The 19,343-nt window shown below is 36.2% G+C and overlaps 1 protein-coding gene across 1 annotated transcript in view; it reads right to left on the reverse strand.

Annotated features, from left to right (window-relative positions):
* Nucleotides 1-11,192: 11,192 nt before the first annotated feature.
* Nucleotides 11,193-19,343, reverse strand: part of LOC139738486 (zinc finger MYND domain-containing protein 11-like) — a 46,143-nt gene continuing 37,992 nt past the window's right edge. Inside the window, exons 10-13 of the mRNA XM_071649113.1 lie at nt 18,248-18,337; nt 17,023-17,235; nt 16,014-16,187; nt 11,193-15,537 (exon numbers count right to left, since the gene is read on the reverse strand). Coding sequence (XP_071505214.1) covers nt 15,415-15,537; nt 16,014-16,187; nt 17,023-17,235; nt 18,248-18,337 — 600 coding nt within the window. The 3' untranslated portion in view covers nt 11,193-15,414. The remainder of the gene's footprint in view (nt 15,538-16,013; nt 16,188-17,022; nt 17,236-18,247; nt 18,338-19,343) is intronic.

Genomic DNA, 19,343 nt, shown 5'->3' on the forward strand with positions numbered 1-19,343 from the left:
GGACTTAAGAATTATGCAGTTCACTAAAAATTCATACTGTATATCATCAGTTCTAAGGTCTCTTCACTGGTTCCCAGTAGACAAAAGAATCTACTAAAAATTTTTTTCCCTATAGCTATATCGATCATGGCTATGCCATCTAACGTCTCAGTAACGTGTGGATTCTAAGAAAACAAAACAAAGCAATAACGAAACCTATACGTTCTTCAGCAGATGCACTTCGTGTAAAAAAAAGAAAAAAAATCAATTTAAATCAACCGCTCATGGGGGTGATGGAACATTAATATTATTTTTTCAATAGTTGAATCTTTGGAACGATCTCCCTACCTAAGACTCTTCCCAAAATTGAAATGTAAAGAGATGAAATGAAATGTATTACCCATAGTCCAAAACAGTTTTGGCAAAAAGAACCGGCAATAGCGTGCAGGCTAGTCGAGGCCAGTCCTTTCAGTGATATGGATTATATTAACGTATCTACAATATTAAGAGAAGCAATGTTATATGTACATATTTACAGGTTTTCATAGGGGATCATTAATACATGATTTGATAAGAGATACTTTCGTAATGATTTCCAAAAAGTGTTACGGGTGTTCATCTTGTATCACCCCTAAATGTAATATCGACCCTAAATGTAATACATCTTAACCCTAAATGTAATAACAACCCTAAATGTAATACATTTTAACGCTAAATGTAATAATCGAGTCAACCCTAAATGTAATAATCGAGTCAACCCTAAATGTAATACATTTTAACCCTAAATGTAATAACCGGAGACAACCCTAAATGTAATACATGTCAACCCTAAATGTAATATCGACCCTAAATGTAATACATGTCAACCCTAAACCATCATTATCTATGTAATGAATTCAATGACGAAATATCTGTCACACATTGACATGGCAGCAAATCACTGTCCGAAATATTAGCCTCATGACATTGTTCACGACTCCTGGTAATCACGACTATACTTACACGAAACTGGGACAATAATTGGTCTTGGGGAGGGTACACGAAATAAATCTAAAAATGCCAGTAAAGCAAAAAGAAATAGATGTATTTTTTATCATCTTTGAGTCACCATTTATATATTGACTTTTCTATGATATATGAATGTATGAGTAAGGCAAACTGACTTAACTTTTGCCCATTTTTTTTTTCAAAAAAAAAACCTCTAAGCAATAATGAACACTGAATAAAGATTGGAATACAAAATGTTTATGTGATAGCATGATAAAGCTAATAGATTTAAGAACTATGTCACATGGACCTAATTAACTTTGCAGCAAACGATAGATTTAATATGACTGTGTGGTTTTTACCTGGGTAAACAACAAAAACAAGTCTAACCAACTATTATCGTTCTTTCAAGAGTGCGAGAGAAAGTTGCGTCATATCTCCTTCGTATACCCCCTGACATTTTGCCCGATATTCTGCGTTGCTTACCCTCTCTATAATCAGGTGTATACATTTAAGGTCTTAATTACATTAAGCGTTGAATATATTATATTTGATAGGGTTGACATGAATTACATTAAGGATTGTTATTACATTTAGCCTTAAAATGTATTACATTTAGCGTTAAAATGTATTACATTTAGGGTTGTTATTACATTTAGCGTTAAGATGTATTACATTTAGGGCCGGTATTACATTTAGCGTTAAGATGTATTACATTTCGGGTCGATATTACATTTAGAGTTGAAATGTATTACATTTTGGGTTGTTATTACATTTAGGGTTGAGGTGTATTACATTTAGGGTCGATATTACATTTAGGGTTGAGGTGTATTACATTTAGGGTCGATATTACATTTAGGGTTGTTATTACATTTAGGGTTGAGGTGTATTACATTTAGGGTCGATATTACATTTAGGGTTAAGATGTATTACATTTAGGGTCGATATTACATTTAGGGTTAAAAAAGTATTACATTTAGGGTCGATATTACATTTAGGGTTGACATGTAATACATTTAGGGTCGATATTACATTTAGGGTAGACATGTATTACATTTAGGGTTGTCTCCGGTTATAACATTTAGGGTTAAAATGTATTACATTTAGGGTTGACTCGATTATTACATTTAGCGTTAAAATGTATTACATTTAGGGTTGTTATTACATTTAGGGTTAAGGTGTATTACATTTAGGGTCGATACTACATTTAGCGTTGATATTACATTTAGGGGTAATACACATCTTTCTTACATCCTGTGGAAATCCTCTCAAATCATACTGCCCGCATCTGACATGGAGTGTTTACCAGTTTCACATCTGATTTTTTTTGGTTGGTTTATAATTCATTTTTTTCAAACCATGTATCATAATTATGCTCAATTTCAAGACAATAATCGGAGACATTGTGCGGTAAAGTATGATGCTATGGATTAGGTCAAACATTACAGTTGCAATTACAAATTGGTATATAGTCTATAAACATCAAGCATTTTAAACTATGAAATAAAGGGCCATGCATGCTCTCTGGTTCCTTTGAAACAGATTGCACGCACTGATTATTTTTTGTAATGAAAATATAGATTGAACATATGAATGGTATGTACATCCCCAAACTTCTTGTCCATAAGACATACACAGGATAAGGGTGTTATGTAATGATTGTAAGATTTGTCTATAGGCACAAGTTGTCTAATTCTACATATGATTCCAATTGTTTTAGCCATTGATCCAATTAAACCTACTTCAAGAAAAGTGAACAATGAACATATTTGTGAGAAACATGTCATATTAATTTTTTTGCCAATTCAGTGAAACTTTTGTCACACATTGTCAAGACGTAATATAGACTTATTGGGAGAACCATGCATTATGGCAGATGTATACCAGTCGTCATGGCGACATACATTGCTAGGTCTTTTTGTTTTGTTTTGTTTTGTTTTGATTTTTTTTTACTACTTCCCTAGAGAAAATAGTAAGACTGACGGGACAAGGATTTTCATGGTAGGAATATGTTGTTGCTTTCAGTGCTCTTGACCAATCATAATAATAGGACAAGAAATAATTTTTGAGGGATATCAACAATCGATCCAGTCAACTATAAGAGTAGATAAAGTTATCTTTGATTCATACGCTCATGCATGCATCAAGCTATATGCATAATCAATTCATTGTGTGCGTGTGTGTGTGTGTGTGTGTGTGTGTGTGTGTGTATGTGTGAGCATGTGTCTTGTTTCAGTCAAGTTCATATGCCCATACAAACAATATGACAAGTTGATCAAGATCAAGAAAGCTGTGATTTATTCTTTTCCGAAGTTGTGATCAAACACAAATTGGCAATCTGTGATGAAGCATGTGAACTCACCTTCTAATTGCCCTGTGCAATGAATTCCACAAAATCTCTCTCTCCGTCTTTTACTTGATGTCAGAATATGTATATATATATATATATATATATATATATATATATATATATATATAATTATATATATATATAATACATATGTATAGTCATTTACCTTAGGCGCAAGGAGACCGCTACCGACGGTTTCACGTCCTTCCACTGGACGATCTTCCGTTGGGCGATCTGGACTATAACGCTCTGCTATATATTAGCATAGAGCATCTTTTCCTGAATCTTTCACAAACTCTTCGCACTTATATACATATATATATATATATATACAATGTATATATATATATATATATATATATATATATATATATATATGTACATATATATTTGTATTTATACGTGTATTTCATATATAAATATACATATACTAGCTGCCTCGGCAGCTAGGCTCGGCGTCCTTATCGGCCTTGTCAAGAACTGTAGATTTTTTTTTTTATAGTTTACGCAATTGTGGGATATGTATTTTGATGACAGTGTCGTTTAACGGTGTATAGTTTACATTTGTGTTATTGTTTTGAGCAAGTAGAATTATTGTTTGGGGAGTATTGAGTAGTTGTTTTTAACTGTAAATATTATGGTAGAAATTTGTTTTTATTTTCATTTCTGCATAGAACTTTTTTGTTTTGTTTTGTTATAAGTAGTTATTATATAGGGTTTTTTTAATTTTATTTTTATCTTTTTGGTATACAGTAGAATTGTATTTATTATCTTGTGTAGTATTGAGTAATCTTTATTTAGTCTGTTTTCAATTGATTTTAAAAGATTTTTTTGCACATTATTTTGTGTTGTTGAGAATTATCATTGGTTGTTTTATGTAGTTATGTTTGTAACTGTAATTTTTTGCGGTTTTTGTGTTTATTTTTTGGCATAGAATTGTTTTGGGTAATTTTTAGTAGTCCTTATGTAGTTGTTCATCTATTGATTTTTCTGTAGATTTTTTAATTTTTTTATTTTTTTACAATAAAGGGCAGTTCTTTGATTCACGTGAAATATTACATGCACTTCAAATATTTTCTTGATTCATGTGAAATATTTCACACACTTCAGTTATTTTTTATTCTTATCATACACTCAATTATTTCCATTCATCTATGCATTGTACATTTTTTTTTTTTTCATTTCAATCATCTCCATTTTTTATGTTGGACTAATTGCAATATAAGCTTTTTTTTATGAAAGACACATTCAGTCCACAAATCATTTTATATCATTCATAAACAATAGTAAAAATGCAAAGGTCAAGAAGTTACTTTTGTAAGTGTGTTTATACAAAAAGCCCCTCCAGATCTACATTTAAAGTGTTTTCAAATGATTATTTCATACCTTTGTATCTCATACTATATCTACTTTGCATGAGAATAACAAATCACACATTTTCATTCTTGGATATAGATTTTGGAGTCTTTAACGTAAAACTGTTAAAGCCGTTGTAAACACCCCCATTTACCCAAATCGACGTGGACCATTCAATTTTTCAATATACGCAAATCGACGTGGACCAGTTTCACACCCCCATTTACCTAAATGGACATGGACCATTTTTCTGCTTGAGCGCACCGAGCAAGTGCGAGCAGCAGCAGCAGCAGTAGGTTCGAAGACTTTTATATAGATACTTTTCCCATCTATTTCATTCATGTAGTACTTTTCTTCATTGTATTTAATCATACTGCCACCTTGAACTTGAACTTGAACTTGAACTGCCACCTGAAATTAAGAACTTTCACATTTTGCTCAACATCTACTGCAACCTTTCAACACTGTGGTTAATATTTCTAGTTCAAATCACCCCAGTCTTTTGTGCTGTATGTCAAATGCATCAACTACTCAATTAATGCAGCATCAAAGCTTACAGACATTCACATATCAACAACACACACTAGCCTCAATGCTTCGCTCTGTTTTATTTACATGTACATTAATTATATTTTGTCAAGTGAAAGGCACCAAATTTTTTCCTCACATAGTCGTGGAGATGACAATAAAAGTACATTCTGTATTCATTGTGCTACATGACAATGACCTTGATTTCCTATTTTCAATAAGTACTTTGCTCTGCATGCTTTAGCTCACAAACAAGACACAAATATGGACAAAGACTGTCATGTTTTTAGAGTTCTATTACAAATATGACAAACTTTCAATAACATAATTGAATACTCGTCTTGCATGAACAAAAAAAAAAAAAAAGATTTTTGTTGCTATGCAAGTTTTATGAAAATGAAGCTGGACTTGGTGTTTGAATTGGTGTATATACCATAAAAGATTAACAGTCATTGACTAATCTGTAAATCTTGCCGAGTTCTTCATTTAAAATTTTGACTGTCCACTGAAATACCACATGTCCATTGCGTAGTATACTGTATGTGTTAAAGTTCACTTTAAGTTCAGTGGGCAATCTGTAAACCATTCAACTCTCTCTCTCTTTTTTAAACTCTCTTTTAGTTGTCACATCTTAATTCGCATAATATCTCTGTGATATTCAGTTTTGGCTGTTGTGGGATGTGGACATGAATTTCAATCTCAAAAGAAGAAAAAAAATACTATCAACTTGTCCTGACGATATTTCACAAACTTGGAATTTAGGGTTTGATTCAAATATACAACAGAAATGCTTCATGATGAGCTCGTATAAGATATTTCGATTCCAGCTTCCACAGGGGGATAACAGATTTGGCTGCAGAAAATCACTAGATGAAGAATTCATCCCTCTATCATCATTTGAGTAGTTAATGTAATGTACTAAGTACAGTGCTATCATCAAGACTGTCTGTGCAAGAGATTTACCAGTATCAAAACATCGAAAAAAAGAAGATAAACCATTCTATTATTAAGCTCCGGAGAAAGTGTTGCCCAGTTTATAACTCGTTTCATCGTGTCACCAATAAATCTTCTGGCATGAACTAACATGATAAGTAGCTGTAGAGGCCAATAATTATCCAAAAGATGCTGCATACAATGTTTGCTGGCTCACAGACTTTCCAACCAGTAATATCGTAATATCTTCTTCAATAATCACATACACACTTGCAGATTTGAGCACTCTCTTCATTGTAACATGTTTCTGTTCCTTTTTTTTTGAAGAGCCCCCCACCCCCCCCCCCCCACAAAAACAACAAACAAACAAACCTCTTTAAATTGAACGTGAGTTTGAATGCAAAATGTTTTGAAGTTGACTTTAATTCCAAAGTTGTTGTAAAAACAATCTTGGTTGCTGTTGCTGTCCACAAACTGAATAAATTGATGTTATGGAAAAAGTCCTGAATTTTTCTTTTGCTATTCTGTGAACTACTTTGTAAGTCAACATGTGTATAGGTTGACAGATTTTCTCTAGTCCTGTGTATGCTGAAATACCATGTATTGTATTCGATATTGATGAAACCTGGTATGGAGCCCCTTCATATTTTCTACCAACTTTGGTGATTCATTCAGACAAATTATGAAAAGGATGATTTTTCTGCCAAGATGCCCAATTGGGTAATCCCTTGAACAGCTATGAACCAAGCTACCTGTCCCCTGTAATGATAATGTAAACACAGAAACACCGGGTACTACATATACAGAGTACTATTTCAACTTATGCTTCAGCTTTTATTACAGTATCAGTGTTTTGCATATTTGGGGTATAAATGTACAGCTTGAATGTTAATTTGTTTCTTCCTGCAATTGAGAATAGTCCTTTCACAGCATTGATATAAACTCTGATCATGCCATCTAATATCTAAAGTGACACAGTTTTTCAATTCTGGGTAACATATTGCTTCCTCCCCCATGTGATACCTGCTACTGATACAGTTAAGAACAACTCGCATTCATATTCAATACAGCATAACATGGCTGTATATCTCTGGATCTGGAAAGATAATGTCCAAATTTCAGTTTTGGTCCTGGAGCCTTACCCTATCAGGTAGGGAACCTACGAATGACTTCTACCAAATGAGTTTACAATCTCATCACACACATTCAAAGACATTAAAGAAGAAAAAAAAAAGTAAACCGCTGGGCCAAGTCTAGTCTAAATATGTTCCCCTTTTGGGCCACAACTGCTACTGTATTACAAAGACTTACAATCTTGACCTCCTCTGTGAGTGTGTTTACACAATACACCTGGCTGTGCTACTTCTGGATCTGGACAAGAATATACATGTACAACGTGTATTTGAAATTTTCAGTTTTGGGCAATTGGGGCTCTGTAACTGGACACATGCAAGGTCCACTTGCAAAGTTTGAATAACTTTGTATCTCTGGTTTAAAAAATTCCAACCAAGTTTGGTAACAATTTGACTTTGGGTGAGAATCTAAAAAAAAAAAAGAAGCACAATGGATGATGAAATATGCATGATGCACAATAAAGAAAAAGCATTTGTGAAAACCTGCATGGAACGTTGGTTCACGCTCACTCAAGATATATACATGTATTTACCATGCAACCTTCCCCTCACCTCCCTATCTCATCCTTCACAAACCACAAAAGTGATTGCCCAGCTCAAAACCCACAGAAAATAGGCCAAAATAAATTTCCCTTTTCTTAAGAGTGAGCTCTAAGCTTTAAAATGGTATATAACTTGTCAAAATTGGACCATCCTAACCCATTAAAAAATGATTGAAATAAGATGCATGTTGGGAGGTGCAGTTTTATTGAAAAGAAGGAAAAGAGGATGTAAAGATTAGGGTCAATAGGCATGCTGTGCATAAGTGAAAAAAAGGACACTATGTTCTATTTCCCAGTGAAAGCAAGGCCTTTCAAAAAATTATGGTCCAGAAAAACTGCTATTTCAATTTTGGGTTTGTTTTAAGCTGCCAAATTTTGACACTAGGTACAGAAAAGATTAAAGGCAGCCGATCGCCATCCCTAATGGTACGTAAACTCCGAACGACCGAAGTTTGTGCATGCAATTGCGCAATGCTACCACTGAGACAAGTGTGTGTGTGTGCGTGTGTGTGTACGCATCATACACAAACATTGAGCTGCGGTGATTGAAGGAGAGAGGCCAGAAGACGCTGCGGCGTGTGTGTGTGTGTGTGTGTGTGTGTGTGCGTGTGTGTGTACGCATCATACACAAATATTGTCACCGCGAGCTGCGGTGATTGGAGGAGAGAGGCCAGACGACGCGTGGCTCTTTTGGCCTCTCTTCATGCGCATGCGCACTGAGAGTGGGCGTCCATTCGGAAGCTCTCGTGGCTCGCTGGGACAGCCATTTTGGGTTAGGAGATAAGCACAGGGAGCTTTCTTGTAGCCTACCGTATTTTCGCTGACCCATTGAGCCAGCGCTATTCTCATTCGGGGGTCACTACATTTGATACAGAATGGGGGAGGCAGCGTGTTGCGTTCGTCTCCGTGCCGCACAAACCACTCGCCACGACTGAGTGTCTTTAATCTTTTGGGTGAGACAAACTTTGAAAATTTGGGTCGGTCAACCCAGGTGTCATATTTTGGCCCATCACAGAGAATTCTAATATGCAACTTTTTGTGGGTATTGAGGGGAGGTCACAAATATCAATTTAATTATGTCATCTTTCTTGACATATCCCGTGGGCAGGAAGAACGAACAGCAGAGAGGAAGCTGCCTTCTATCTTCTAATGTAAAGTGGCTCTACTTTCACTTCATTAAGTTCGCAATCATGAATGCACTTGACTGAAACAAGACTTATTTGGAATTACAAAATAGTACAAATAGATTTTAGCTTTGTTAGACACAACACACATGCAAACAAAACAATAACAAAACACTTAAACCTTATGATGTATGCAGAGAAATGTATATACAGCAAGCCAACACTGTTGACAACTGGCAGTTCTAATTCATGTTTCTTGACAAGAGGCCTTTTCTTCTTTGATATATTCCCCACACTGATCTTGTTGCTATCAGCAATAGTGCAGATCAGTTTTTAAGCAATACTGCTCCCTGCCCAACATTATTCTGACCCATTCACTTATATATCCACAACCAAAATCCAGCATTTCTCTTTCTTAGGCCAATTTCCAGGGTACACAACCTTTTAACCCTGATACTCCTGTCATTTCATGGATGCATTGCATCCTCTCCTCCCAAATTCTTTCTACAATTGGATATTTCTAGCTGAACTTATGACTGGCAAGCTGCATGTTAGTCAAATTTTGGTGATCATCCAGTTTGAGCTCTGATCTCAAGTGATTTTTGCCCTAAATTTAACTGGTAAATCTGCACATCATGTTGCATACCTTGACTGAACATCAGCAATTTCACTTCGAGACTTTTGTTTTGTTTTGTTTTGTTTTGCTTTTTAATCAGATATTGAATTAGAATTCAATCGAATTGACATAGTTCACATGGCTGCTAAGGAAGCACCCATGGGACCGAAGGACTAGGCAATGAGGATAAATTGCCTTGCCTAGGGGCACAACAGCTGAAGGGAATTCATGATTGACAGTAGTTTTATCCACAGAGAGTCACAACAGCTCCACAATGTCTCAATGAGATCTTAGGTATGTGAGTGGAAAAGCCTGAAATTGGTAATGCTACCTCCAGCCTACACAGACAGCGGCATAAAATAAAAGGCTGAGACAAAGACAACACCGTAAGCAGGTAATCAACAGAAACTAGGATTTGCATTTAGTTAGTAGCATTCTAAAATAAGCATCTGGTATGCAATATACATTTACATTGTAGCTGGCAAATGGACACATTGTAGCTGGCAAATGGACACATCCTCAACTGTCCTTGATACAGAATACTGTAAAACATGATATTTTCGTGTATTGGAGCCAACGGCCTTTTTTGTGGCATGAAATTTTTGAGTTGCCTCTAACAGTCAATGCATATACTCAGTAGTATAAACAAGAACTTTTGTGTGCATTTTAATATCGCGAATCTTGGCTCTCGCGAATTTTGTGAAATCAAAATGCACGCGAACATTCCTCGTTTTACAGTATACAGTACATTCACTTATAGGTGCCTGGGAATAAATTGCTACTTTTGTAAATAAGACAACTAACAAAGCTTGTTCTAGAAATGACAGAATAGCATACATCATGGCTTGTTCATAATTGTTCTCCATTATGAGACAAAAGACTTGAGAAATTTCTGCATATTCTTTGATGACAGAACTCCCTGCTGGTATATTTAATAATACATGAGTGTTCTTTTGGGCTTTTAACTAAATGATTTGTTTCTGAGAATAACAATATCAAATTGGCACAAACCATCATACAACTGATTTAAAGAAATAATAATGCACTGATAGCACTACAGTCATGAGACAATTTTTGGAAAAACAAAACAAAACACAAAAAACTCTTTCTCCAGAACATAATCATACAAAAGCAAATCTGAACATAACCTACACAACAAAAACGAAACACAGCATGAGTCCAAAATCCTGATTGTTCCAGTCATTTCAGTTGGCAAACATTTACTCTTAAGTAAGAAATAATCATGAAATAAATATGTACAAACAGAATTACTCTTCAACATAACAACACGAAAGGCTGGGCTCATTGGGGGAAAATTATCCCTACATAATCTGTATACAAAATCCTTCTGTCTTGACAAATGAAAACTTTAATCACAATATCAATGACTACAAAAATGTAACTTTAAAAACTAAGAACACGTTCACTCATCACTTTATAAGCAAAAGTAAAAATGTCAAATTAAAATCTCCAAACAAACGTAGAGGCAAAAAGTTTGAGCATTAGGGCTAAATATACTAATCTTTGTTTCTGATCCAATGCAATAATATACATGGCAATGTAATAAGAAGAGTATGTGAAAGGGTGACTAAACACTCTTAATACAGGAACAGTAAGCTCCTTTCCAAAATGTGTTGTAATGACTTTGTGATGACTACACCTACCAGATATGTTTACATTATGTGCATTGCATCATAATTTGTATGTTCTTCTCTCAGGTTTCTTAAAATCCCAAGGGAAACATGTTTGCACAAAAATATACCTCACGAGTCAAAATATCTACTCAATCCTGTACTCAAATGTCCTGAACAATCTCAGTAGCAACTCCTCTCTTTTCAACAAAATAAATTTGTGCTATCTATGAAATCACAAATTTACCCATACTACCCTATCATACTCTGCATATATCCAGAATATATTAAGTTTGGAAGTATTGGTGAGGATCTGACAGTAAAGCAGGACACATTGAATTGCAAGCAAGATGTTATGGTATTCAATCAATGCAATAAATGTGAACTGCATTAAAAGACACAGTTTCTCCAGGGGGAAGAGGAATAGCACATATGTGAAGAGATTTGTCTGCTAATATGGGGTCCCATACACTATCAATGCATGTGAGTTTCATGTTCTGAAGAACACTATGCCATCCTACACAAATTCAGACTGTTCAGCATGCAATCATTGATAGCCACAGTTGATGCAAAATGAACTTCACAGATCATGAATGACACACACTGCAGTGACACATGCCAGCACTTGTGTACTGTATGTTCTGTGAGTAAAAAGTAAAACAAAGTGTGGGTCACTGACAGTTAAGGTAATTGTCATGTTGACATGAGGGCTACCATTAGTTCATCTTTACATGAGATTGTATTTTCTTGTGTATTTTTTTTTTTAACACGTCCCTTCAAAAAGCACTTGGATGTATCGGAAATAAAGTTTCTTACCAGCATATCACTTACAAGATGAACACGCAATGAAATAGACTGAGCCAAAATCCCTCATTGAGGTGGCTTCTCATAAATCTGAACTCGACACCGAGTTGCCCTTTAGTGGATAGCTCTACCTGATGCCCAATGAACAGCACGCTGTGTAAATTAAACTGATGGAAATGCAATTCATGTGAACTGTGCAAGGAATTTTTTCAAAATGAACATATCTTTGCAAACAAACAAACATCAATTTCCAGGTTAGAAATTATGATTCTTCTCATCAGATTTTTATATATTTTATATCCTCTCATGCACTACCAAAAATACTTTAATGAAAGAAAATTACATGCACATACTTCCTAGCTGCACACTTTGTAAAGTTTAAGTATAATAATCTTGGATCCCTGCTTTTTACATTCACATACAAATTCGATGTTGTAAGTTTTGTGAACAAAAGAGTGAAACATCTAAATTCTAAAATCAACTGTTCACTGAAAGTAAACAGATTTTGCCCCTGAAAAGATCAATTGTCTGATATTACTGCATCAATAAAGTCAATTTAATGAAATAATGGACCTTTTCATCTCCAACATGTTGTTTCCAGAATTCACTTTGCAGTTGGCCTTTGACCTATAGGCTTGGCCAATTCAAAATCAAACATCAACTGACAGCAACAGATACACCTGGAGTGTCAGCTGGATGATCATTTATATCTGACCAGTCCTGTCTGTTAATAACTGCACAAACATGACAATGGTTTGAAGGAATGTTTTAAATGCTACAAATGTCAACATTTCGGCTAAATCAGAGACAGAGAGAAGAGAGAGAGAGAGAGAAAGTGAAAGCAGAGGCAGCCTTATTTGGCATCCCTGTCATTCTGTGGGAATAACAGATTTACAATTAGTTGAATGAAATAGTTATGGAGCTAGCACAAGAGCTGAGGAAATTGGAGAACTGTGCCCTTTGGTGGAAAAGGCTGATAAGTGGGCATGCCAAGATGTTTCAGTGTGGGTTAGAGAAACATGACAAGATTTAGCTTCTAAAAGAAAAATTCAAGCAGTATTGCAAACCCATTTAAAAAAGGAAAAGAAAAAAAACCAACAACCTGGAACTCAGCCAAACACACAAAGAACAAGCTTTAATAGCCATTTGATGGTCCTACAATCACAGGCAAACAAGTGTCCAAGAGGAGGTCATGTTTAGAGGATAAATCAGGCAGGCCTATTCTGCAGAATGAAATCCAATAAAACCTTTGCTTGCAAGGGTCAAAGTGTGAAGTAGAACAAAGACTGGCATACAGTGCTTGTCAGTGCCATGGGACGAAAGTGAGAAGCACACAACACTTGTCAACCACACAGGAAAGAATCTCTATTCCTCAAAGTGTTTGTGCTTATTACCAGTGGGGTATCAGGCCAGCAAGTTTGGTGAAAATCTGACCACCTTAAAAGTACATCAGCCATTCTGACATGACTGGCTAGAGAGAGGGCACAAGGTCTACGACAATCATGTCATCCATAAAGTCCAGACAAAGTCCAGGATGATGTCATCACGAGCCCCTCCCTGCACATTCTATGTCAAGGTAATGGATTGGATGTATGAGTGGGGATATAATGCAGCACGAACTCAGAGAACAGAATGTCCAGGCTAAAATCAAGGATTACTTCACCAGAAGGATACAAGCTAAAAGCAGACAATGCAGTACTGCCAGCTCTAAGTATGCACATCTTGTTACTACCATGGCACCCAACATGTGACCAGATAACAGAAATTACCCGACTTGTATGAAGCTAAAACAGATTTATCATTCCAAGATCATTGACAAAATATCCCACTCTGTGGTCACTGAAGCCATAAAAATTAAAATTTATAGTTACTGGGAAATGCTGACAAAGAAAGACACAATTTGCATGTTTAAACGGGGGAAAATACTCATTTCATTTGTGCACTTGATTTTAGAATTATTGACCATATACTCACAAATAATGGACTGATGAATAGTCATCGTAATTCCACTAGATCAACATGCATTGGACATAACAAGAAGCAAATTCTACTGTTGCATCAAATCAAAGAAAAAGTATCTTTAAAAACTTGTAGCACTTCCTCCCACACTATATATGTGCCAAGGGCTTCATCATTAAACCCTTAAAGGGATGGTACAGTATTTAGGGAGATGAGAATTGGGCTTTTAACTATTTGCGAGATTCCAAAAAACAATTATGATATAGTACAGAGCATACCATTTTATGAGGAATTCAAAGTTTATTTGATGAGAATTGGGTTTGGAATGACTGAAACATCCAAAAACAAAGTAAAACAAAGCGATTGTAATAAAGTGTGGGTCCCACACTTAAAAGATATCACTCTTTTTTGGATATCTCAGCCATTTCAAAACCAATTTTCATCAAATAAATGTTGAATTCCTCATAGAATTACATGCTCTTTCATATTTCATAAGAGGTTTCTCATTATCTCACCAAAAGATGGTAGAAACCTGAAATGAGTTCTCAACCAAAACTATACGATCCCTTTAAACTTAACATTAGCATTAATATGTTGCCATATATGTCATTACAATAGGGAGAGAGAAGCCCAGAAAAGGTTATCACTGTTGCCACAAAAAATATCATTCATGTACTTATTCACAGCTACATGCTTGCGGTATGCACGGTGTCATCCACATACATGTATTTCAAGGCGATTTCTCATTTCTGCAGTGTTCAGGATATATTCTTGTTTGAAATTAACCTACTAATGCTACGCACTTTTGTATTTTAAAAAAAAAGAGATAACCTTTACCATGTTCATATTTTACATTATGTACAGGCATTTCATTCCACTATAATAAAAGTGCATTTACATTGTTACTTTTTTCTGGAGCTCAATACCTCTCCATAAAACTTTATTCATATTGTAAATTTTGGCACATATTTCCTGGGGGTCATCTGTTGAATATGATTAAAATATGACTGAAAACAAGAAGAAAAATTACTTAACAGAGAATAAATTGCTGATCAAACTCTACCAATTAAAGTGGGACAAGACTGGCATTCCAGTAAGACTTGTGGTATTCCAACTCATGTATCATCTCTTCACAAATACAAACAGACACATTGTATATTGCAGCGATGATTTCAACTTTGCTTGAGTGAAAAACAAGCTCTGAAGCAGTCTTGTTTCAAAGGGGAAATCATGAATCTCATTCACTGTAATTTGTCAAAGACTGCCATCACTTCTTCATACCGATGGCAGCTTTTCTTGGGCACATGTTTGCCACGAGTGATATTCATAGTGCTCCCACTCCAAGGAAGCCTGACAGCACAGCATGGCATCCTGGTTGCCTGGCTTCCAATCGCTTGTATCTGGACTTGACTTCTTGTGGTAAACCACTCTCAGTCTAGGAGTGCTAGAGTTTCCAAGTTTGCCCACCAGGTTTATCGCTTCCGTCTACAGAGTCTCTTGTGCTCTTGGTGCCAGTGGACCTGTTGACAGCTGATACTGCAGTAGGATGTATTCCAGCAGCAGTGGTACATGGCCTCCTTCTCACAGTTAATACACTAAGAAAGAGGAAAGAGTAGATAAATATATCTAACAAGTTTTTAAAAATTCTCATTAACGTCAAATGGTTCTCTTCATCAGAGTATAGAACTGAAGTATGCAATTTATCTGCTACATGAAATTCACCTTTGTTTGGTGTAACCATCCACCACTATAGTCAACGGACAGTGACCATCAACACCACCCATTCAGGACTTGTGCCACAGGTCCAATCATTGAACAGTGTTTCTTTTGCTGAACTTCAAGGTCAACAACCATTTAAACCAACATTTCATGTCATCATTGACCTGCACACGATCATTTGCTTTCACTAACCATAAATGCCAGCATGAATGTCTGCTCATCTCTCATGTTTCTCAACACATCACAGCCACAATATTCCACTTGTACTACTTCAGAAGCTTCATAAGTGTTGTCCACTTGTAGCTCTAACTAAAAAGCAGTGCAATGATGTCATCGCTTATACTGTGCTTACCCATTGTTTCTTCTTTGTCTGTGAAATCTCATCAGTCAGCTTCTGAATCTGCTCACTGTAGTCTTTCTTGCATTTCTGGTCTGTCTCATTTTTAGCCCTCTGTACCTCAGCAGCAAGCTTCTCCTTGGCTTCTTTCAGTAGCTTTTCTTTTTCAGCCTGCCATTCCAACTTGGCCTGAAAGAAATACATAATATGACAAACGCATTTACTTGTACAAGCATCCCTTTACATTGCGCTAATATTAAGACTTAAAGGGGACATGTGTCATGCTAGTGTCAAGCTCTTCTCTAGAATTAAAGCCCTTGAGTATATACAATTTATGACAAGTTGTTCAGTTAGTCTGGGATTTGTCAAGTAGATTAATAGTTTAGTTTGTTGTTATTTTAAGAGTTGCATGTATGTTTTATATGACTATATGCAGCAAGCAGATAAGGTTCAAGCAGAAACTATTGTCATATTAGTAGTGTGAGAAGCAACTGTGAAAATATCTTTGCCTCTCCAAATGTTATTGAAGTTTACTAACAGCAGCTATTATGTACAATACACAAGTTACCTTCATCATGAAAATATAAAGCAAACTAGAAAAGCACTCTGTGAGTGCAGGCCTCAGCCAAGCAGCTCATTTCAACCCATACACACATGCTGAAAATTGCCCAATAATGATTGCTAAAAAAAGAGAAAACAATAATTATAAGCTTAGAAGTGTTTACTGAAGCTTCCTGCTGCACAGCTCCTCAAGCAGAGCATGCACTGTAGTACATGTAAGCAAACCTCCAATATGCGCAGCTTGAACTCCCAACTTCATTGACTCTAAAATATGCAACTTTGCATAATCATACTCAAATATGTAGTTTCCCTTGGGGTATTGTCTAAGTCTCCACAAATCAGATAGTGAATAATTTTTAAATGAGCCTCATCTGACATGCTGTTGGACAAAATCAATGAAGCATCTTCATATCAAATACTAGAGAACAAAACCTCATATCTAATGTCCTTTTCCTGTTCTTACCTTTTCAACCGCCTCCCTGACTGCCCTGTCTAATTTCTTTTTGAAATCAGCTTCCAGCTTTGCCCTGAGCTCTGAGACAGCTGTGTCCTCATCGCTGACTGTGTTCTTGTCATCACACTCTCCCTCATCAACAGCTGGGGACGGTGTGTTTTCTTCAGGCTCTGCATCATCCATCTCCTCTTCTTTCACTTCATCTGGAGTTTCTGACTGCATCTGTACATTCAGGATAAGTTTTCTGAGAGTAATCACAGAATGATGGATTCACCACATTCATCACACTCTGGCAACATTCTCAAGAGCACGACACATTTCCCATCACATCTGTCCATCTCACTATGCATCTTTCCAGGAATCATTGCATCTTCAAAAGTCAAATCTTCCTGTCTTTGGAAGGTTAGACAGTCTAACATTTTTTTCTGCTTAATGCTCATGTGTCTTATTTCTCTCTCAGTCTTTGTTTCAAAGCGTCAAATGTTGTCAGTGTTAAAGCATTTGTTTATGACATTGACCCGACATGGAGTTATCAACTGGACTTACATTCATGTGCTTCCTACCCCTGCATGTTTGTTTCACTTTCAGGTTACTACTCTAGCCCCTATGTAAATAAGTGAAGATGTAAATGGTTCCCACTGAAAGACATGTTGCTGTACAAGCAACAGAAAGAAATCTGCACAGAAGGATTTTAGCCCATATTTGGCTTTCTCACAGGCTCTTCTGAGTCCCATACCATCCTTAGTTCAGGAGTGTTTGCAGCTTGAGATTTCCTTTGCCTCATTAGTTACTTGTCCTGTTCCTCTCACCCCCCCCCCCCCCCTTGGTTCTATTCAACAAACTTATTCTTAGGGTGGACTTTTCCCTTTAATACTAAGAGTCTGGTGTTATGTGTCACTTAGGGAGAGTTCCATATCAACAGACAGTCACTCTCTCACAAACTTTGTAATTATGCTATTGTTAAACACTTAGCACTAAAACAAGTATGAATACACAAATAGCCACAATATATAAATAATTTTACAGTTCAGATTGAGAGAGGAGAGAAGATGAGTCACACTCACCCATTATAAAAGGCTAAGTCTTCTCTGAGGTACATTGAGGTGTGAACACAGTGTTGCACAAATAACAATCCTCAATATAAAATACAGAAAGCCTCTTGTGGACTTCATGAGTATCACATGATGATATTGACTATGGTACAAACAAAAGTCAGAGCAGAGTGTGGACTGACCGTTGTAGCAGGCGTCTCCAGCTTCTGTTTCTTGACCTGTGGCTCATCTACACCCTCAGGGGATGTTTGACTGGTGCTCACACTGTGGTCCTTGGTACATTACAAGCAAAATGGAAGAAAGTCAGAGTGATATTAACTGCACCTGATTACAGAAAGCAACATTTCTACATGAAGGATGTCTACATAGAAGCTTTCTGAAAATGGACATTCTTCTCAAGGAAAGAGAATACAGATATGGCACTAGAGGGTGCTGTGACTGAAGTAGCTTTTGCATGCATTGTAAATGTGTGATTAAACACACATACAGAAAACAACCATATTTGGGAAGATACAAGCAAGATACCTGGTAATACAGTGTGCAATGGAATTGCTGGATAACTCCATTCCTTCCATTGTTATCCTGGTTCATATCCTGTATAAGCTGTTATTTTCGCGAACAGATATTTTTGATAATGAGCTGGACATAGACATTTTCGCAAGATGTTGCTTTTGCGAATTGACACCGAGGTTTGCAAGTGCACTGGTAGCCTGTAGCGCATACCGACATTTTCGCATGTTGTTAAATTCGTGGTCAAACAGTGATTCGTGAAATTTGCGAAAATTAAACCCTCACTAAAATAACAGCTCATACAGACAATGGTCACAATGAATGCAATGGAAGATAACATACTGTGATTCTAATACACTTCAACTGGTATCATCACATGCATACATGTATACTATGTAAGATCAGCCCTCAAATGAGGACCTATGTATAGTCATGTTGAATGTGCAAAATGTTATATTTTTCATTTTAATAATGGGCTCCTGAATGTGTTTCTCGCAGACCTCACATCTCCTCACTACTTGTTTCCTATACTAACACCTGTAACAATTAATATGATTCATTTATATCATGTTCCCAGCAGCTACAGCAGCTCAAAAACATAGCATGGACCAAAACATGGTGCATCATAGGATTTTGGCTATTTTTTCCTCAGCTCTCAAATTCGGTTATGTCTGGCTAAGATTTATCATGGTGTATCATTGTATCTGTGATGGACCATCCATATGACAAAGGGGCTGCTGAGTTCAGGAGGCTCAAAGGTATGCTGTA

Source organism: Diadema antillarum, unplaced genomic scaffold, assembly GCF_040938485.1.
Source record: "Diadema antillarum isolate AM-2024a unplaced genomic scaffold, OU_Dant_1.0 seq00000746_RagTag, whole genome shotgun sequence".
In the NCBI taxonomy this organism is placed as follows: Eukaryota; Metazoa; Echinodermata; class Echinoidea; order Diadematoida; family Diadematidae; genus Diadema; species Diadema antillarum.